The sequence below is a fragment of the Saccopteryx leptura genome, chromosome 4 (genome assembly GCF_036850995.1).
Source record: "Saccopteryx leptura isolate mSacLep1 chromosome 4, mSacLep1_pri_phased_curated, whole genome shotgun sequence".
In the NCBI taxonomy this organism is placed as follows: domain Eukaryota; kingdom Metazoa; phylum Chordata; class Mammalia; order Chiroptera; family Emballonuridae; genus Saccopteryx; species Saccopteryx leptura.
This window is the reverse complement of record NC_089506.1, coordinates 150,683,967-150,706,606: the sequence shown is the minus strand read 5'-3', so window position 1 is coordinate 150,706,606 and position 22,640 is coordinate 150,683,967. Positions and strand designations below refer to the sequence as shown.

Below are 22,640 nucleotides of genomic sequence, written 5' to 3'. Positions count from 1 at the left end.
ATAGTAACCATTAGTTGTTTTTTCACTTATGTATATATCTTACTAGAAAACATTTTTTTATTATTTAACTTTTTTTAATTACAGGTAGATGCCACTGACAGTGAACCAAAGAGTTTTATCTTTATGAGTGAGGATGCTTTGACAAATCCACAGAAACTGATGGTTTTAATTCATGGTAGTGGTGTTGTCAGGGCAGGTCAGTGGGCTAGAAGGCTTATAATAAATGAAGATCTGGACAGTGGCACACAGATACCATTTATTAAGAGAGCTATGGATGTAAGTGCAATTTTTTAAATATATTTTGGGGGGCATTTTATAGCTCTGTTTTATTATGTGTTATTTATTTTAACATGTTTCTTCAAAAGTATATACTAAACATAAATTTACCTTTTAATTGTTATTAATTTGTAATGAAAAATTGTTCTCCATTATTTTGCAGTTACAGCAAAAAACAAAATATCTTAAGTATAAAATTTACATTGTCTTTGAAGTGAATATTTTTTATTCTGAAATTTTTTATTATTACATAAATGCCACTTAAACTATCAATTGCTTATCAATATTATTGAAATACTTCTGAAAAAAATATCATGGTTGCTTTTGTAAATCTTTTCTTAATGATGTTAGAAACTAAAAAAAATCTACTTTAAATTAATCTCTTATTCTTTAAAGGAAGAATCAAAATAACTCAGGACTTTTTTTATATTTTCTTTTAAAAAACTTTATAGAGACACAAAATGCTTTAAGCATAAGATGTACATACAAAATAGTAAATTACAGTATTTACTGAATTGCTTTTTTGAATTCAAACTTTTTAGAAATTGCAATTTTAAAATTATGTTTAAGGTTTTCTTTCCTATAATAGTGAAATTATTTTTTTCTGGCCTAGCATTCTCATTCTAAATGTTAGGTTACTTCTGTTTTATTGTCTCATTTTTAGGTTCTGTCAAATAGCCAAATTTTGCAAAGTATGAGTTTATTTTACATATAAATAGAGTTTTATTCAGAAAAAAGTGAAGTGGCATCTTGCATAATTTAAGAATGTAATGTTTATTTTGGGAATTGAAATTGAGAAGGAATTCTTTGATGCACCAATGATTACAAAGGTCAAAGGTAATATGTTTCCACTCTTAACTCTGAAATGTTTATACGCTTGCCCCTTGAACAATGTGGATGGGGCAGGGTTGGGGACACTGACCCCACCTTGCCTCATGCACAGTACAAAATTCATATACGTGCAACTTTGACTCCCTCAAAACAGTCTCTTTACTGTTAACCAGAACCTTACCTGTAACATAAACATGTGCTTAACAGTATTTTGGATATTATATGTTTTATATGCTAATATTTACAATAAAGTAAGCTATTAAAAGGAAAATGTCATTAAGAAAATCATAAAGAAAAGAAAATAACTCACAGTACTATATATATATATATTAAAAAAATTTACATCTAAATTATATTTTCAAATAGTCACTGAACTATGATCACATTTAAGGGACAAATTGAAGGCCCTGCCTAACTCTTTTTTTTTTTTTTTTTTTTGTATTTTTCTGAAGCTAGAAATGGGGAGAGACAGTCAGACAGACTCCCGCATGCGCCCGACCAGGATCCACCCGGCACGCCCACCAGGGGCGACACTCTGCCCACCAGGGGGCGATGCTCTGCCCCTCTGGGGCGTCGCTCTGCCTCGACCAGAGCCACTGTAGCGCCTGGGGCAGAGGCCAAGGAGCCATTCCCAGCGCCCGGGCCATCTTTGCTCCAATGGAGCCTCGGCTGCGGGAGGGGAAGAGAGAGACAGAGAGGAAGGGGGGGGGGGGTGGAGAAGCAGATGGGCGCTTCTCCTGTGTGCCCTGGCCGGGAATCAAACCCCGGACTTCTGCACGCCAGGCCGGCGCTCTACCACTGAGCCAACCGGCCAGGGCCCCCTGCCTAACTCTTAAAGAATATTTTTGTTAACAGATTTTGAAGCTCTTAAAGTGCATTAGGTAGAATTTCTTAGGTTAATTGTGGGTTTTTTTTGTTTTGTTTTGTTTTTTTTAGTCTTCATGGATATGCAGATAACAGAAGGCATTACTTTTGATTGGTTGCAAACTTCAGTAATGTGTTTTTAGTAGAATTTAACTAAAATAAATTCAGGTTGAAATTGAAGTAACTCACATAAAATATTATAGTGTTTAAACTGTATCATGCTTCAGGATATGAATAGTGAATGAACTTTCTGATAGCAGCTTATGGTTAGAACAGATCCTGTTGATGTGTTTCAACTTTATATGTGAAATGTGATCCCAGTTCAGTGACTATTTGAAAATATAATTTAGTAAAGAAAATCAGATGTTTGTACGTTTGAGGGCTAGAAGTTTTTCTATTGTTGTATAATGGGTTTTTTTGAGGTGAAAGAATATATGGGAAGCCATGCCAAACATCTCTGAATTGACTATCTGTTAATATCCCAAGTAGGAGAGAGGAAGTTTGTCAGTAACATTAGAATAGTCAGTCATCTTGTTCTTGTAAGTAGAAATTGTGTTTGGGGATAAGATTTCACTGCCTTGACATTTTTTCTGCTTTTCTCACTAATAGCAACTCGTAAGTCTTCCTTAAGGGGAAAAAAGCAGCTGATTTCTAAACACCTTACTATATATTTAGTTTATTTAGTATGCTGTTTACATTGAAATTTTAGTTTATGTATTTTATTCTTTTTTAATAACTGAATATGACTTTATTATGGTAACTTTCTACATGGTGAACATTTCAAAACAGTGTCTCTTTTTAGTCTAGATAAAATGATTTTATTATTTTGGTTCTACCTTTTCATAGTGTTTCTCTGGTAGTTCTCCAAGGGCTACTCTGTGTTTGTTTTGTGGGGGTGGAGTGGGACAGGTGTGGAGAAGGGTGGTGTTTTAGGGAGCAGGAAAAAGAAGAGTAATAGGGAGAAAGAAGCTGTCTCATTTGTACTTTTAAATCATAATAGCTGTGCTTGATTTTGGTTTTTTGGACACTTTTCAAAAATTTTATTTAAAGAAGTTTACATAGTTTATGAAAGGCTAGGAGCCATTATTCTGGTTTTTTTTTTTATGGTTTGTCAGTTTTCACGTCACAACTAAAGTAAATGCTGATATTTTCAGGTCAGACAATATCATCTTTACTCAGTATTGTTAATAATATTTCAGTTACATTTCTTGCAGACCTTTTTGTTTGTTTATTTTGGCATAAAATTTTTGTTTTACTCAAGTAACAACTGATATTGTACATATCAAAGGTCTAGGAAGATTGTTATCCCATTCTTCACCTGCATTTATTTATTTATTTATTTAAACTTTATTGAGGTGACATTGGTTAATAAAATTTTGTAGGTTTTAAGTGTACAAATCTACAATACACCATCTGTATATTGTGTTTTGTATTTATCACGGAAAGTCAAATATCCTTTTATCGCCATATATTTGACCCCCTATGCCATTGACTGGCCCCCCACCCATTCCCTAGATGATCACCACACTGTTATCTGTACATATGAGTTTTTGTTTGTTTGTCTTGTTTGTTCATTTATTGCTTTTAGTTTTATATTCCACATATGAATGAATGAAATCGGTTCTTGACTTTTCCATCTGATTTATTTCGCTTATCATAATACTGTATTCTCAAGGTCTGTCCTTGTTGGAATGGCAGTGTTTCATCTTTTTTTATGGTTTGAATAGTATTCCATTGTATATATGTACCACAGTTTTCTTCAATCATCTATTGAGAATTACTTCAGTTGTTTACATGTCTGGGCCACTGTGAATAATGCTACAATGAACATAGGGGTACATATTATATATCTTATGAATACACATTCTCGAATTTTTCAGGTAAAAACCCAGAAGAGCCATTGCTAAGTCCTATAGTAACTCTATTTTTAATATTTAGTATAAAATTAAAGGTCCTAAAATTTAATTCATATCATTGTAAGGCTAAAACTTTTTTTAAAACAGTAGAATTCTGCCTTTAAGTGGACTGTTTTGTGTGTGTGTGTGTGTGTGTGTGTGTGTAATTCTTTTTTAACTCTGTGTAGCCACTTTGGTTGAATGTGGCATGAGTATTGCAACCACCTCCTTAATGGCCTCTGAGATTTCTTCCTTAACCTTTAGAGTTCATAGATCACAATTTGAAAATATAGATATTACAAGTCTTGTATTTTAGATACGTCAGAAATTTACTATTAATAATGTATGAAGAGGCCCTGGCCAGTTGGCTCAATGGTAGAGCATTGCCTGGCATGCAGGAGTCCCGGGTTCGATTCCGGCCAGGGCACACTGGAGAAGCGCCCATCTGCTTCTCCACCCTTCCCTCTCTCCTTACTCTCTGTCTCTCTCTTCCCCTCCTGCAGCTGAGGCTCCATTGGAGTGGGGTTGGCCCGGGCACTGAGGATGGCTCTGTGGCCTCTGCCTCGGGCGCTAGAATGGCTCTGGTCGCAACAGAGCAATGCCCCAGATGGGCTGAACATCGCCCCCTAGTGGGCATGCCAGGTGGATCCTGGTCAGGCGCATGCGGGAGTCTGTCTGACTGCCTTCCCGTTTCCAACTTCAGAAAAATACACACACACAAAAAATAATGTATGAAGATTTCATGTTGGAGAAATTGTACATATGGATAAATTTCCACAATACTGCTGAGGTTGCCATAGCTAGTATTTTTAGTGTTTAACAATCTTCATTGCCTAAAGTGTTACTTGGAGTAGGAAACAGTATACGTATAGCCAAGTACTAATTATTCAGCATCTGATTGTGCAGTTTGAGAGTAGCTCATACTTGAGTCTTTATCTTTTCTCATATGCATCTTTTTAGGCATTTTAGTTGGTCTCCATAGAGTGGGCAAGGAAAGTAGGGGACACTTTAATTAAATCACTTAATTACTAATTCAAGGGATGGATCTAGGGGACATAACTTAAGGATCCATCATTCTCAAGGTTGTGCAGTATTTGTAGAACACAGAGAGTGAGTGCTTCTGTAAAGCCAGTATCCACGGCCACCATCATAGCCGCCTGGCCCAGGCAGGTTCGCATTGGATTCAGACAGACAGTAATGAAACAGTGGAGCCAATAACTGGTGGGCTTTTACCTTTTTTTGTTTGTTTTATTTTGTTTTTAAAGGGACAGAGAGAGAGTCAGAGGGATAGATAGGGACAGACAGTCAGGAACGGAGAGAGATAAGAAACTTCAATCATCGGTTTTTTGTTGTAACACCTTAGTTGTTCATTGATTGATTTCTCATATGTGCCTTGACCGGGGAGCTACAGCAGACCGAGTAACCCCTTGCTCGAGCCACATGAGCCTGTGCTCAAGCTGGCCACCTCGGGGTCTCGATCCTGGGTCCTCTGCATCCCAATCCAATGCTCTATCCACTGCGCCACCGCCTGGTCAGGCACTGAGCCATTATCTTTAATCCTAGCTTGCACCCGGCAGGCAAGTGAAACACACACTGGGCTCCAAAATCCACTCATTCAGTGCTCACAAAGCTACTGACTTATCCGAGTTTCCTAGAATCAGAGGTTTCTAGCTCACTAGCCTTGTTCACCCTCTGTTCCCCATTTCCTCCTGCACAAATTTTGCACTAACTGGCTTCTCACTCAACACTCCGCCATCTTAGCTGCTTCTCCTGGCCTCCTCCATGTGACCTTTCTCTGCTCTCCTCTCTGCTCTCTCCTCTAATGCTAATCTCAGGAACCAAGAAAGAGCAAGCTCCCAGTTTGCCCCACTTTATAGTGCAGAAATCAAAACCTTTAATCCAATATACAAAATAGGGAAGTCTCTAATACAAAGTCACTTATCTGAGCACGATGGGATTGCACCACCCCACATCAAAAAGGGTGGGAAAGGCTTAGTCCTAAAACCAAGCCCCAGGCTACAAGGATCCTGCCTGCCCACAGCCCGCCTCCAACACACATTAATATCACCTGGGCGCTGGCTTCCATGTTGGCAGCGCCATCTTTAACAAAGTGAGCATAATATATTTTATCTGCCCAACAGCTTCCTTAAATTTTTTACTCTAGGCCAGTGGTCCCCAACCTTTTTTGGGCCATGGACCGTTTAATGTCAGAAAATATTTTCACGGACCAGCCTTTAGGGTGGGATGGATAAATGTATCACGTGACCGAGACAAGCATCAAGAGTGAGTCTTAGACGGATGTAACGGGGAATCTGGTCATTTAAAAAAAATAAAACATCATTCAGACTTAAATATAAATAAAATGCAAATAATGTAAGTTATTTATTCTTTCTCTGTGGACCGGTACCAAATGGCCCATGGACCGGTACCGGTCCGAGGCCCGGGGTTTGGGGACCACTGCTCTGGGCATCTCACTGATCTCTTCCTGTCTGCTCTGATTGAACTATACTGTCAAAATCTTATGGAGAGCTATTTGGGAGCCACTGGTCTATAGAGTCAACATTTTACTATGCTTCAGAATCACCTGGTGAAACAAATTGCCCTGTACCGGTCCCAGATTTTGATTCGGAGGATCTGGTTGGGGAATGATAATTTACATATCTGAAAATTCCCCAGATATCTTCATGCTGCTAATCTGAGCAGCACACTAGAACCACTAGTGTCAGTAATACTCTTTGGATTGGTTGAGGGTTTATTTATACTTTTCAGATTCTAGGTATAATGGGTAAGGTAAAAAATGAAGACAGTTATATTTAGTAAAACAGAGTGAGAAGTCCTAGAAAATGTTTTATAGTAAAATCAGTAGATATAAAAGTTTAAATTATGAAATATACTTTCACAATACTATATAAGTGATTCTTACCCAATATGACAATGCACTAATTTAAATAATTTCTTGAGAAGTCTGATTATTTCACCAAACCTACATTTTTTCTAATTTCTCAGTCAGATTATTCAGGAGAATCTCGTATTTCTATATTACTTACTTTGGATATAATGTTTTGTTTGAATTTAAAATTTTAATAGTCTTTTTATCAATGTAATTTATGCATTTTGGATTCTAGAACATTGTGGACTAAATTAATTAATATGCGCTTTCCCACTACATGTACAGAAAAATAGGGTATAAAATTTAGTGTTGGGCAGATAAAATATATTATGCTCACTTTGTTAAAGATGGCACTGCCCACATGGAAGCCCATTGCCCAGGTGATGGTATTGGTTGCCCTTCTTGCTTGGGATGGGTGTGATTATATTAATGTGTGTTGGGGGCAGGCTGTGGGCAGGCAGGATCCTTGTAGCCTGGGGCTTGGTTTTAGAACTAAGCCTTTCCCACCCTTTTTGATGTGGGGTGGTGCAATCCCATCATGCTCAGATAAGTGACTTTGTATTAGAGACTTCCCTATTTTGTATATTGGATTAAAGGTTTTGATTTCTGCACCATAAAGTGGGGCAGACCAGGAGCATGCGAACCTGCATGGGCCAGGCGGATGTAATTGTGGCCGTGAATACTGGCTTTACACTTAGCAACAACAAAAATATTAAAAACCTAGTTATGTTCAAAAGGTATTGTAGAAGAGGAATCTTTGAATGCCTGACTCAAGAGAAAACTTAAAGCCACAGTGTAAGTCCTTGAAGGGAATAGCTGGTGAGATACAAGCCCTAGGCTACACAAAATCTGCATCACAGCTTGGGCCTGAGAGGCAGAAGCTAAAACTGAGACTCTTGGATGTTGCAAGGGCCCTGGAAGGGGTTAATATCTTAACTTTATAAAGAACTTATAAAACTGAACACCAGTTGTTGGGCAGATAAAATGTATTATGCTCACTTTGTTAAAGATAACACGAGGAGGCCGTCGCCCAGGTGATATTAATGTGTGTTGGGGTGGGCTAAAGGCAGGCAGAATCCTTGTAGCCTGGGGCTTGGTTTTGAGATTAAGCCTTTCCTACCCTTTTTGATGTGGGGTGGTACAATCCAATCATGCCTCAGAAAGTGACTTTGTATTAGAGACTTCCCTATTTTGTATATTGGATTAGAGGTTGTGAAGCTACAATATAAAATGGGGATAGAACAGGAGTTTACGCTCTTGGTTCCTGAGATTATCATTAGAAGAGAGAACAGAGAAAGGCCACGTGGAGGAGGCCAGGAGAAGCAGCCAAGATGGCGGAGTGCTGAGTGAGATGCCAGTTTGTGTAGAGTTTGTATTGGGATAAGGAAGGAGATGGGGAACAGAGGTGAATAAGTCTGGTGAGCTAGAAACCTTTGATTCTAGGAAACTCGGATAAGTCAGTGGCTTTGTGAGCACTGAGTGTGACTGGGTTTTGGAGCCCAGTGTGTATTTTTACTTGCCCTCCAGGTATGAGGCTAGGATTAAAGGCTATGGCCCATCAGTTTTTGGCTCCGCTGTTTCTTTACCGACTGTCCGAATCCAATGCGAACCTGCATAGGCCAGAAGGCTGCTGTGATGGTGGCCCTGGCCGTGGCTTCTGGCTTTACACCAGTAAAACAAGCAATTTAATTAAAAATGGGCAAAAAACCTGAGTAGACACTTCTTCAAAGAGGACATTCAGATGGCCAAGTTGGCTTATGAAAAGATGCTCAGTGTCACTAATCATCAGAGAAGCAGAAATTAAAAGGACATTGAGATATCACCTCACTCCTATAAGACTGGTTTTCATCAATAAATCAACAAACAACGCGGTTGGCGAGAATGTGGAGAAGAGGGAACCCTCAGACACTGCTTGTGGGAATGCAAATTGGTGCAGCCATTGTGGAAAGAAGCATGGAGGTTCCTCAGAAAAATTAAAAATGGAGCTGCCTTATGACCAGCAGTTTCACTTCTGGGGTTATGTTGGTCAAATAAGTTTGTAAATATGATATATATGTTTGCTCGCTTGTGACTTATATTGGGTGTGGGAGACAGGCTGTAAGCAGGCCAGGTCGTTGTAGCCTAAGGTTTGGTTTTGGGACTAAGCTTTTCCCCACACCCTTGACTGATTGTATGATCTGGGTGGTGCACTCTCATGAGGAATCCAATTATGCCTTGGATAAGTGGCTTTGTATCAGAGACTTCCTTGTTTGTATATTGGATTAAGGGATTTTGGTTTTCTACACTATAAAGTGGGACAGACCAGGAGCTTGGACACACAGTTCCTGCTATCACAATTGCAGGGGCTTCCCTGATCCCTGGCCCTTCATGGGAAGAGCTGGTTTTCTGCTTTTCCCTTGTCTTCTTTTGTGGTTTGCCTGTCTTGGTGAGACACCAATAAATAGGATGGCCCCCCATCCTCTGACTCCGCCATTTCTTTATCGTCTGCCCGAATCCAGTGGGAACCTGCATGTGAATGGCCACGATGGCGGCTCCTGGCCTTACAGATTATATTGGAAGAAACTCAAAGTACTAATTTGAAAGAATGTACACGTAGGGCAAAAGGAGGTTTATGGTTGTGAGTAATGTGCTTTTGAAGTTCTGGGTGGAGTCTCTGTCTTATCTCATTGTCTATCCTTTTCCATCTACTTTGGCTCTAGTGTTTGGGAGGTTGTCACTTTTTAATCCTAGATAATTTTTAAGTTCATATTTGTGTATGGACCTCTTTTTTTTTGTATTTTTCTGAAGCTGGAAACGGGGAGAGACAGTCAGACAGACTCCCGCATGTGCCCGACCGGGATCCACCTGGCACACCCACCAGGGGCGATGCTCTGCCCACCAGGGGGCGATGCTCTGCCCCTCCAGGGCGTCGCTCTGCCACGACCAGAGCCACTCCAGCGCCTGGGGCAGAGGCCAAGGAGCCATCCCCAGCGCCCGGGCCATCTTTGCTCCAATGGAGCCTTGGCTGCTGGAGGGGAAGAGAGAGACAGAGAGGAAGGGGGGGGGGTGGAGAAGCAAATGGGCGCTTCTTCTATGTGCCCTGGTCGGGAATCGAACCCGGGTCCCCCGCACGCCAGGCCGACGGTCTACCGCTGAGCCAACCGGCCAGGGCCTGGACCTCTTTTTATTAACTTTGTATACTACTACTAATACACCTGATTGAGCTCTGGGTCTCTTTTCTTCCATTTTTATTTCTCTAAAGGAAAACTTCTGAACTCTTTCAGAGCTGGCTGCACAGTGTTTTTTGTTTTTTTGGTTTGGGTTTGTGTTTTTTTGGGGGGTTAGTAACTGTACCTAATGTGACCTTACAGCTAGTGCTCTGGTTTTAGACTCAAGGCTTCCCCTGCTTACCAAGATAACTGGCATCCCAATTTCTAAAATTTTCTTAAAGTGTGTGTGAGTTGCTTTGCTTCTAGTCATCATTTCCCTCCACAGGCACTTAAGCTCAAATTTCCACTGTAATACCAGGCCAGTTCCATGAATTTAGTCTTTCAAAAATGTATTGACATCTGTATCCTCTATTCTCCCCCCTCCTATTTATTTCATCCTGGTGGTTTAATACCCCCGCCCAATTTTAAAACTAATATTTTAGTGTGCTTTGTGGAAGGAGTAACAGTATAGCATTTTAATTACATGTCTTTTATGTGGTTGTTCCAGTGACATTCACTTTGCAACTATGTGTTGTTGTTTTTTTGTTTCAGAGACACAGAGGGAGAGATAGAGAGAGGGACAGACAGAGGGAGAGGCCCTGGCCAGTTGGCTCAGCGGTAGAGCGTCGGCCTAGTGTGCGGAGGACCCGGGTTCGATTCCGGCCAGGGCACACAGGAGAAGCACCCATTTGCTTCTCCACCCCTCCGCCGCGCTTTCCTCTCTGTCTCTCTCTTCCCCTCACGCAGCCAAGGCTCCATTGGAGCAAAGATGGCCCGGGTGCTGGGGATGGCTCTGTGGCCTCCGCCTCAGGCGCTAGAATGGCTCTGGTCGCAACATGGTGACGCCCAGGATGGGCAGAGCATCGCCCCCTGGTGGGCAGAGCGTCGCCCCATGGTAGGCGTGCCGGGTGGATCCCGGTCGGGCGCATGCGGGAGTCTGTCAGACTGTCTCTCCCTGTTTCCAGCTTCAGAAAAAAAAAAAAAAAAAAAAAGAAAAAAAAATGAAAAAAAAGAAAGAGAGAGATGAGAAGCATCAATTCTTTGTTGTAGCTCCTTAGTTGTTCATTGATTGCTTTCTCATATGTGCCTTGACGGGAGGGGGGGGGCTACAGCAGAGTAAGTGACCCCTTGCTCAAGCCAGTGACCTTGGACTCAAGCCAGGGACCATGGAGTCATGTCTATTATCCCGTGCTCAAGCCAGTGACCCTGCACTCAAGTTGGTGAGCCAGCGCTCAAGTCGGCAACTTGGGGTTTTGAACCTGGGTCCTCTGCATCCCAGTCTGACGCTGTATCCACTGCGCCACCACCTGGTCAGGCACAACTCATATCTTTTTAGAATAAATGAATAATAATAATTTTCTATGTAACAAAATGCTTTGTAAAACTCAGGAGACATCCTTATGTGGCAATATTAATCACACTGGAATATTTTAAAATTTTCTTTTAGCTATTATTATGATTATAAGGAGACTAAATTAACCCTTTGAGTAGTACGAACATTCATGTAGTCCTCATGCCTCCTGACCATCCAGAGTACGATCGCACATGTACGTCTTTAAACTTTGAGCTGGAGCAGTAAAGGCTCCAGCCTTGACTCAAGCAAACATGATTGTAAGTTAATAAAACTGTAACTGTAACTAATTTTATTTTTGAAAAATAACTCACTTCCAGGGGTCAACAAGCATGAAAATGACTCACTATTCAAAGGGTTAAAGAATTTATAAACTGTTGCTTAACTCTGATATGAATTGCATACTTCACAAGTCTATATAGAGTTTTTTGGTTGTTAAATTATTTGCTTCCCTTCTAATAAGCTATAGCTTTAACTTTACTATTCTGGGTGTTGACTTTGATTCCCCTTAAGTCATTTTGGGTTTTCTCCTATTTTTGACAGGCACATTTGTAAAGCTGATTGATTACAGTATTAGGGGTTTTCCATAAATGTACATGGGGCCCTTATAGATGGTTATCAAAATAGCATATGATTTTTTCCCCTAGTAATTTGAGTAATTAGTTTTTGGCAACACTTTCTTAACTATTACCTTGAATTCATAGTCTTACAACTTAGAACTGTAGGGTCACTATTATGGTGTAAATATTTTACAAAGCAGGTGTGTGGAAAATGTAATAGGATTCCAGTGGGTTACTGATGGTTAGTAGATAGTAACAAGAAATACTTTATGAATTTAAGGCGTAGCTTTTATTTTTAACAATAGCAATGCCATCTAGCTTATGAGAAATTATTTTGCATTTATGTAGTATAAGTAGTATATAATTTGGCAGGATATGCATGTTTTAAGGTCTCAGAGAATTCAAAAATATGAAAATTTCTTGGAGCTTTTAAATATACTTTTGTTCATTTGGCCTATAGGTTTTGATGGATTTTTTAAAAATAGTCATTCAAAGTATTTGTGGAATTAAATGGTTATTAAAACAAGGCACTATTTTTTAACATTAAAGATTAGTATATAAGTTGGAAATAAATTGTTTAATATATTAAATTTAGATATTTGTGGCAATATAAATAGAAATAATCTTTTAATTTGGCCATTTTGTTATATCTACCCAAATTAATATGCATACTTTTGACCCTAAAGTCCATTTGAAGGAATTTACACTAGAGTAGTACACAAAGAATATATATGAGGTACTCATTACAGCTGTCTGTAATACCACAAGTACTTCGAACCATCTGAATATCAACCAGTAGGTAACTATTTGGTTAAATTGTGATGTATACATATTGTGAAAGACTAGTTACTAAGAAGAACAAGTTAATGTTTATGTGTGTTTGTACAATCATATAGAATGATGTCTAAAAGTTATCAGATTAAAACACAAGAATCAGATCATTTGTTAAAAATTATGCATATATTTACACATACATGCAACCACACATACATGGATATACATTGGAGTGCTTAGAAGTTTATGCAAGAAACCATGAGGTTTTTACTTTTCATTTTTAATTTTTCTATTCTTTCTTGTTTTACTTTGAGCAGTTATTACATTTATGATTTCAATTTAAAATTTTTTATGAAAATATTTCTGAAATATACTAGAGTTATTCAATTTAGCCATTTCTAAAAGAATATAAATATTTTATTATAAAATTGCAGACTTTTTAAATAATTATTGCTTTTTCCCATTAAAGACTGGCGGAATTTAGCCTGACCTGTGGTGGCGCAATGGATAAAGCGTCGACCTGGAACACTGAGGTTACCAGTTCGAAATCCTGGGCTTGCCTGGTCAAGGCACATATGGGAGTTGATGCTTCCTGCTCCTCTCTCTCTCTCTCTCTCTCTCTCTGCCTCTCTCTCCTCTCTAAAATGAATAAATAAAATCTTAAAAAAAAAAAAAGGACTGGTGGAATTTAGACCTCTAAGATTTACATTTTAAACTTTTGAAGGGTAAATTTTAATTGATTTTCCTGTTTGAAATACTATGTACTAAACTATAGGTTGAAACCAAGAACAGTAATTCCAGATTTTAAAAGTAAACTGAAAGAAACTGTAAATTAATCATAAAGAAAATATAAATTGTTACATTATACCCTTAATAAAGGATTGTTCAAGTCAAGAATTCCCGAAAAAGGTTAAAAGCTTACCACATTACGGAACTGACAAGGTGCATGAGGCCACACCAGCCCCCAAACCTGCAAAAGGAAACAATGAAGTGACAGCTTAGTGTTTGGAGAGAGGCTGTTAACGACAGCTTATTCCTTTATGATTTCAACTCTTGACAGAAGACAGGTCTACTGGTTGCTTCAATGGCAGATGTATCATTACTGTCTGGCCCTGTCATGACTGAATGGGGGTGAAAGAACTACGTTCAGTTTTGAAAATCCAATTGCTTTCTGGAATTTTGGTCACTGTTTCTGAGATACATGTGGTTAAGCTATTCTGTGTTAGTTCCTTTCATCTGAGTGTTCTCTAGTACTGAACTAATTAAGTAATTAAGCATCACTTTCTATAGCCAAGTGGAAAGGTAGCTGTAATAGCATAGATCACCTTGATATACTGACATCATCTCAAGGAAGATATTACTAGGCCTCTTATGTTTAATATTTATTCCTCTATCTGTGTTTATAACTAACTTCAAATAACTTTTAAAGTAGATATAGGCCATTTCACTAAGTGCAAGAGAAAAAACACTGTATTTTAAAACAATTAGGCACCATTTGTACATGAGAAAATATTGGTTATAATTATAATTTGATTATAATTTAATCTTTCTTTGTCTCAATTACATGCATATCTGATTTTTTTTTCCTACCTAAGAAGTAACTCTAGAGACTTAGAAAGAGGGTGTGGATTTTGAAAGTATGTCAAAAGCCTTGGGGATGTTGTATATGATCAGAATGTCAATGAAGGTTGAGCTGAATTTAAATGCATACAAGGCAAAAATAAAAACCTTGTTTAATTTCTGTCATGTTGTTCTCTTTTGAATCACTGATAAGTTTTTCAAATCTGCTTTACTCTTGAGCTTTGTGCTATTTTATATACTATCTGTAGTTCCCCCTTTTTGTTTCATTTTAACTGCTGAAGCCTTTCTGTAGTCTTTCCTTTAATATTAGCTAAAGCAGTTTGAATTGCTGAATCAAAGCTGTTTTGGGAGTGGGAGAGTGTATAAGACTGTGCAGGGTGAGATTCTCTGGGTGGAAGGTAATACCTCCTGCAGGTATAATCAATGCTCTGGACACTTTCAAGAATTGGAGAGGCCATAACTTGCTCCAGGGTTAAACTTTTAAACTTACTTCCCTAGAGGAAGATGTCATCAATAAAATGAAATAATTAGTTGACAATTCCTGAGTAGCCTAGGCATAACAATAAAATTTTAAAGATAAATCAGCTTTGCATTTTTGACTGTACTTTTAATTTCTTTTGATTTTTAGCCTTTATACTTTTGTTTATCTTGAACATAATTTTTAAAAATGACTTCCAGTATTTATTAGTTTATCCCCTGAGTTACTTTAATTTGACAAGAAATAAATGGAAAGAGTCTCAGCCGTTACTGTAGGAAGTATTACAAACTTTTACTTGAAATCATTGAGACAGTGAATTAGGAACAGTAGGTAATTTATGAAAGTGTAGTTTGCACATTATTTTAAGTCATGAAGTTTAGATTAAATGTATTATATTTATATAATCACTAAAGTAAGGTTTTTAAAAAAAAACAATGGTAAGTGAATTTCAGAATAAATATTAGTTCCCAGGGGAGTTGTTCAGTTGCATTTCATGCTGTGTGTGTGTGTGTGTGTGTGTGTGTGTGTGTGTGTGTGTGTGTGTGAAAGAGACAGAGAGAGGGACAGATAGGGACAGATAGACAGGAGGGAGAGAGATAAGAAGCATCAGTTCTCTGTTGCAGCACCTTAGTTGTTCATTGATTACTTTCTCATATGTGCCTTGACTGAGGGACTATTAGTAGAGTTAGTGCCCCCTTGCTCAAGCCAGCAACCTTGGGCTTCAAGCCAGTGACCTTTAGCCTCAAGCCAGTGATCATGGGGTCATGTCTATGATCCCACGCTCAAGCTAGTTGACCCCGCGCTCAAGCTGGTGAGCCCGCCCTCAAGCTGGTGAGCTCACGCTCAAGCCAGCGACCTTCGGGTTTTGAATCGGAGTCCTCTGCATCCCACTCTGACACTATCCACTGCGCCACCATTTGATCAGGCACATTTGATGCTTCTGATGTTGTGATGATTTTATTCAACTGTTTACATGATGTAAATAAACTGCTCACAAAAATTAGAGGATATTTCAAAATGAATATGAAGCATTAAAAAAAGAAGCATTTGATTTTTTTTCTTAAACAAAAACATCAGAACAGCAAGTGACAAGTCAAAGAAAGTTGTTTGATTGTGCAAATGAGATGCAAAACCAACATTTATTTCAATGGTGCAAAGGCACTATACGAAAGGCTGAAAGTACTGGAGTTTCTGCACATACTCTGATCTCCTAATTTTTGTGAGCAGACATTTAAAAATATTAATTTGAGATAAATTGCCTACTTTTATATATGATATTAGAAATTCTAAATAATGCTTAATTATAAGTTAAACATTTAATCGGAAAAAGACACATCTATTAATTACCGATTTTTCGTTTGCAATATAATGTCAAATTAAGACTGAATTTTAATAGTTATTCTGGATAGCAACAGGCCAGTATTTTAATTATTTTTCCTGGACATAAACAGATTACTATTGGCCCTTGCTGGTGGCTCAATGGATAGAGCGTTAGCCTGTGTATGGAAATCCTGGGTTCCGTTCCCGGTCAGGGCACACAGGAGAAGCAACCACGTGCTTCTTTCCCCCCTTCCGCTTCTCTCCCTCTTTTCCTCCTGCAGCAAGTGACTTGATTGGTTTGAGAGCATGTCAGCCTCTGGTGCTAAAGATGTCTCGGTACTTGAGCATCGGCCCAAGATGGGGTTGCCAGGTGGGTCCCAGGTGGGGCACATGTGGGAGTCTGCCTCACAATTTTCCCTCTTCTCACCTAAAAACAAAAACAAAACACATCACTACTAAAAATTTGTAATGTGATATTGTAAGAACTGGGTGGAGTACCTTGGCATACTTTGTATATTTAGAATCATGTTCTTTTGTATTTTAAAATAAATAAATTCTCATTAGTTTCCTTCAAATGTAAACTTAATCAGTATCCCTATACTGTCAAGTATACATTCAGATGGCTGCAATCTTAGGAACCATGTAGTTGCTTTGTGTTTATAATTTTTATTCAAAAGGAGAAGGTATCTTGTTTATGAAAGGGATACAGTACAGGGATGAGTATGAAGTTTGAAGTCGTATTAATAAAAAGTAGTATTGGCCTTGGCCAGATGGTTCAGTGGATAAAGCGTTGACCTGGAATGCCGGATGTCGTGGGTTTAACCCCTGGTCAGGTCAGGGCTTATAGAAGAAGCAATCAATAAGTATACAACTGAATGGAACAACTAAGTGAAACAACGGGTTGATACTTCCTCTCTCTCTCTCTCTCTCCCCCCTCCCACCCCTCTCACTCTCTCCTCTCTCCCCTTCTATCCTCCCACTCTCAAATCAATGGAAAATTTAGTAAAAAGTAGCATTAGTAAAAAGTAAAGGGACAAATAGTGTTGTATTAGTATAAAGTACATGTTAGTATTGTGTTAGGTATACATTATGCAATTTAAAAATACCTGATAACATTTTAGGGCTTTCACATTTTTTTTTGTTGTTGTATTTTTCTGAAGCTGGAAACGGGGAGAGACAGTAAGACAGACTCCCGTATGCACCCAACCGGGATCCACCGGCACGCCCACCAGGGGCGATACTCTATCCACCAGGGGGCGATGCTCTGCCCCTCCGGGGCGTCGCTCTGCCGCGACCAGAGCCACTCTAGTGCCTGGGGCAGAGGCCAAGGAGCCATCCCCAGCGCCAGGGCCATCTTTGCTCCAATGGAACCTTGGCTGCGGGAGGGGAAGAGAGAGACAGAGAGGAAGGAGGGGGGGGGGGGTGGAGAAGCAAATGGGCGCTTCTCCTATGTGCCCTGGCCGGGAATCGAACCCAGGTCCCCCGCACGCCAGGCCGACGCTCTACCGCTGAGCCAACCGGCCAGGGCAGGCTTTCACATTTGATTTTATAAGATTTAAGGCAATTAGGTTAGGAATACTGTATAGAATAACATATCTATTAAATAGGAAGCTATTATATTTTACCTAAAGTTTAAATTATAATGAACATGCATATTATAATTTAAATTCTGAATAAAAATAAGATTTCACAATTCAGTTTATAAATCAGTACTACAGAATGCTATACACTCTTAACATCACTGGAGAAAATTAAATTTTTAAGGAGCTCCCCTTTAGCCTTTTATTTCTGCAGTAACACAGTGATAATGACAAAGAATACAAGTGTATCTGAACAAAACTTATTTTAAAAATCAGAGAAAATACTAAGTGGGAAATTCAACTTTGCTTTTCTTTTTGATAAAGAAGACCTCACTTTTTAAATAACTTTTTTAAACTTTTTACTTTTTTTATGTTCAATAGTGTGGCTGAAGGTTTTAAAAGAATTTTACTTGTTTGAAACAATTCTATTGAATTGTTATCTTTATGGTTATGGAGATTGGAAACAGTTAAAATTAAAAGACACAATTTGAGATACAAAATTATTGATATATGTATAGTATTTATATATTTCTTTTATAATGCAGCTTGAACATAGGATGTTAAATAATAACTACTGAATAAAGGATCAATTTTTTTATTATTAAAAATAGGTGTGTTTTGAAACATCTGCATTATATACACAAACATACTTACAGATATATCTTTGTATGTTGAAATTTCAAATTGCTAACCAGTAGCGTTGATTTAAAAAAATTTTTTTGAAAGACTTGTCAGTTCTCTTGGGAAATGAGTACTTGTTTATTTATGCCATAAGCTGCATATTTGAATAAAATTATGTTTCTTACAGTGAATTGATCTTGAAAATATTTAAGAGAACATTTATTTAGAGAAGCACATACCAAGAATCTTTTAAAACTTTCTCAAAGAAAGTTTAGTGTCCTTCTGAATTTGCAACTTCTGATAGTAAGGAAATGTTTTTCCGTTGAGCTTTTCCTGCACGTTTACTTAGTATTGTAATGGTTTGAAAATATACTGCCCCTTTGAACAGTGTGTGTTGTTTGTTATCAAAAACTTAAAGAAGTTTAGAACAAAATTAAATTATTGGAAATTGTTCTTTCCCCTGAAATGAACAAATTAGAACATCAAAGCCTGTATAAAGAAATAATGTAGTAGGTCATTTGCTGCTGCAGGCATTTTCTCTCTGCTCAAGACACAGTTATTTAGTTTTTCTCACTTTCTGCCTGTGGCACTGTGGTGAAATTCATACATGCTCTTCTCCTCCTTCAAGAAATCTACGGGGTTGAGGACAACTTATACAAAATTAATAAATGGTGTTGCTTTTTCATTATAGCCCATCCAAGGCAATTTGCAGTATTTACTTTAAAGAAAAAAAAAAGAGTCGTGTAGGAAGCATTTACAAGGATACATTAACAAGTTTAAAGTGGTGAATCAATTTTAAAAAGGAAATGTATAGTATTTTGAAGTAGTCAGTGCTATAATCAATTAAGATTATTTACTCAGTAATTTATTAAGGCTCCTTCGTTTATTATTTTGGTATAATAAAATGATAAAATGTAATCTTGAAAATGAAATACTTTTTATTCATATAGTGTTTTTATTTTATGATGGCTAAATTAAATGAATTAGTTTATTTGACCAGAGAGGAGGTTTAACTGTTAAGAGTTTGTCAGTTAGACATTTTATTTTTATTCTGCATGTGAATTATTTTACCTAAGCACTTTGTTGCAGCATACTACAGAAACAATTTTATAAGAGAGAGAAAAGTTGACAGGGATGGTCTTAACCTACTACCATATTTCCCCATGTATAAGATGCTCTCATGTATAAGATGCACCTTAATTTTGAGGCCCAAAATTTGAAAAAAAAAATGTATTACATAAAATTACTGAACTCAAGTTTTATTCATCATAAAATTCATACAACTCCTCATCACTGTCAAAACTCCCATCATTAGCTTGTCCTCATCTGTGTCTGATGACAAATCACTGTCTTCATATATTGCCTTGTCCTCAGTTCCATCTGTGGCATTTGAAATGTGATACTTCTACAACCACTGTATAAGATGCACCCAATTTTTAGACTCCAAATATTTTGAAAAAGGGTGCATCTTATATATGGTGAAATATGGTATATTGTGTTTTTGTAATGCTCAAATCTGAATAAATACCGTAGGCAATGGAATTTAAGATTACTTTTGAGAATGAATGTTGTGTATCTATATATTGTCTATATATATATTCTTAATTCTTTTTTCTGTTTAATCTCTGATAACTTTTATTAGCTCTAATATTGCTCTTTATATATTGTCTCTTTTTTATTACATTTAGATACATTTGAATTGTTTTATGACAATTTTAACATTAAGAATCATTTCAAAGAAGCATTTAGAAGAAAGCCACATCATTGTCTCATCTTGAGTTTTTACAAACCAATTTGTTACTTTTTTCATGTACAGGACTGATACAGTTAAACGTCCTAAATCGGTGATCCCCAACCTTTGGGCCACAGACCAGTTTAATGTCAGAAAATATTTTCATGGACCGGCCTTTAGGGTGGGACGGATAAATGTGTCACTTGACCGAGACAAGCGTCAAGAGGGAGTCTTAGACGGATGTAACGGAGGGAATCTGGTCATTTTTAAAAAATAAAACATCATTCAGACTTAAATATAAATAAAATGAAAATAATGTAAGTTATTTATTCTTTCTCTGCAGACCGGTACCAAATGGCCCATGGACCAGTACCGGTCCGTGGCCTGGGGGTTGGGGACCACTGTTCTAAATAGTATAGCCTAGGGCATATCCTATTAATGGATTTAAGATATATGCACCATACTGCACCTTGTAACAATTTGAATTGTAATAGCAGTATGTCAAATTTTATGGGTGTGCTTCTATTTCCCACTAAACTGTAAGTTCTTTAAGGGCAGGGATCATACATTTTCACCATTTCCTGGCAGGACAGTTTAGTGGATAAGAACATAGGTTAAGTATTCCTAATTATCAGTTTTAGCTTTTCTAAAATAGTCTCTTTTTAATTATTTCTACTCACTAGTTTCAGTGACTTAACAGTTGTGTGATGTGGTCAAGTGTTTTAGACTGGCTTTTTTAACCGATAAAATGATGATATAATAATAATAATAATAATAATAATAATAATACAAACTCAGAAGATTATCCTGAAGATTAAATGACTAAATGTATGAAAGAACTTACCACTGTGCCTGAAACTGATTTTTAAAATGTTTTATGGATGGAGAGATAAATGAATTTTCATTAGCAAGAGAGAAATGTGATGGCACCATTCTTTTTTAAAATCTACTAAAAGATAATAGTATGTGATTTCATATCCTGTTAAATATATACAAATTTTTATTATAATAGGTGTCTCAATAATGAGTACTTAATAGTGAGGAAGGCAGAGATGGCAATTACTTAGTATTTTATTTTTGGTTTATTTACTCGCTTTTCCTCTACAAACCCTAGCACTCTATATGCTAGTTCTATAACACTATGACTGGCTCTCTTCTGTGCATTCTATTGTATTAGCAATTATTTTTTGGGATCCACATTATCCACTGTTCTAAGGACCCAAAGGGCATAGGATTAGATTGGTTTTAGCCCTGCTTTGAGAATGTAGGTAGGCTTTTATATCATCCTCCAGGGATAACTGCACCTAGAAACTAAAAACATAAGCTTTCTTACGTCTTTTAAACATTAGCTTTATGTTTTTTAGAACTCAGATGTGTTCATTTTATTCTAACCTTCTTCTATGACATCGACCCATCTATCCGTCCATCAGTCTTCCAATTCATCTGTAGATTCACTAGGTATTTATTTAGGGCCAAACACTGTTCTAAGTTCAGAAAGGTATAGTAATGAAGAACATGCAGTGCCTGCCCTCTGGTTTAATGGAGAGACAGGCAAATTCAGTACAGCATGAACTGAAAGCATAGGGTCCCATGTTGAAGGTATCTCTTAATGCCATCTTTGTAAAAAATGCTTCCCAAATGAAGTGATATTTATATAAAATCCTCAAGTATGAGGAGGCACTTGGAGGTGGCCGAGGTATTCCAGATAGAGGGATTGGTTGAATAAGTCTTGGATACAGAGTATGGTGTGCAGGGGAGTATAAGACTGAGGCTGCAGAGATGATCAGTACCTCACGTGTCCTCTCACTGTATCTGTAAATTGTCTTACGGGTAATGGAGCAGCATTTGAGTGTTTTTTTAAATAAGGAAATAAAGTGGTCAAATTTGTGTTTTAGAAAGCTAATTCTGGCACAAGCCTGAAGAGTGGTTCTTATGACCAGCAAGATATCATCAAAGTAATAATATATGTGAGCAAAAATGGTAGACTGAACTGAGAAGCCAGTGAACGTGTGTAGAACTAGAAAGATATGAGATATTATAATGATTGATTATGTTGAAAGGTATCAAAAAGCTGCAAAATTAATATTGACATTCTAGGAGGAAAGGTCAGGCTTTCCTGTCCCATCCTTCCTTTGAGGAGGGGAGGGAGAAGAATGTAGAAGTTTCCAGCTTGCAAGAACAATGGGTCATTTTGTTTTAAATCTAAAATAAAGGTTAACTGAGAAACTTCTTCTCTTTCAATGGGAGACAGGATTTACATACCACCTTGCATTGATTGTAGATCCTCCCCCTTCCTGGAATCCTGAGAGTAACATACCTCTAGGCAACGGAACCCTAAAAGATTTATAAACATCTTTGATTGCGTTACCTTGAAAATCTTAATGTTTTTGTGTATCCCCTAAACAAATGTCGTAAGCTTGTACCATGATGTCATGCTCTCCCCCACCCGTGTGTGGTCAGGGTATATAAACAGCCCCTGAAATACTTTTGGGGCACATGATTTGGGCTTCCAGACTGCCCCATGTCAGCCATATGCGGCCGGCATATTTAATAAATCTCTTCCTTTAATAAAACTCCAAAATTCATCTGAACTTCGTGTCTCTACATAAACTTGCAAAATTGAGGTACAGTACCTTTCAGCATCTGGGGTACCAGTACTTTATAACAATTGTATGTGGGAAGTGAAAGATTGAAAGAAT

General features: G+C 37.7%; 1 protein-coding gene across 7 annotated transcripts in view; it reads left to right on the top strand.

Moving 5' to 3' along the window:
• ARB2A (ARB2 cotranscriptional regulator A) overlaps positions 1 to 22,640 on the top strand; it is a 483,251-nt gene that overhangs the window by 122,026 nt on the left and 338,585 nt on the right. For 5 of the 7 annotated variants that reach the window (XM_066381837.1, XM_066381840.1, XM_066381834.1 and 2 more), the window contains one exon: positions 85 to 276. The exons of the other annotated variants lie outside the window; for them this stretch is intronic. In XM_066381837.1, coding sequence (XP_066237934.1) covers positions 85 to 276 — 192 coding nt within the window. The remainder of the gene's footprint in view (positions 1 to 84; positions 277 to 22,640) is intronic. 7 annotated transcript variants of the gene reach the window in all.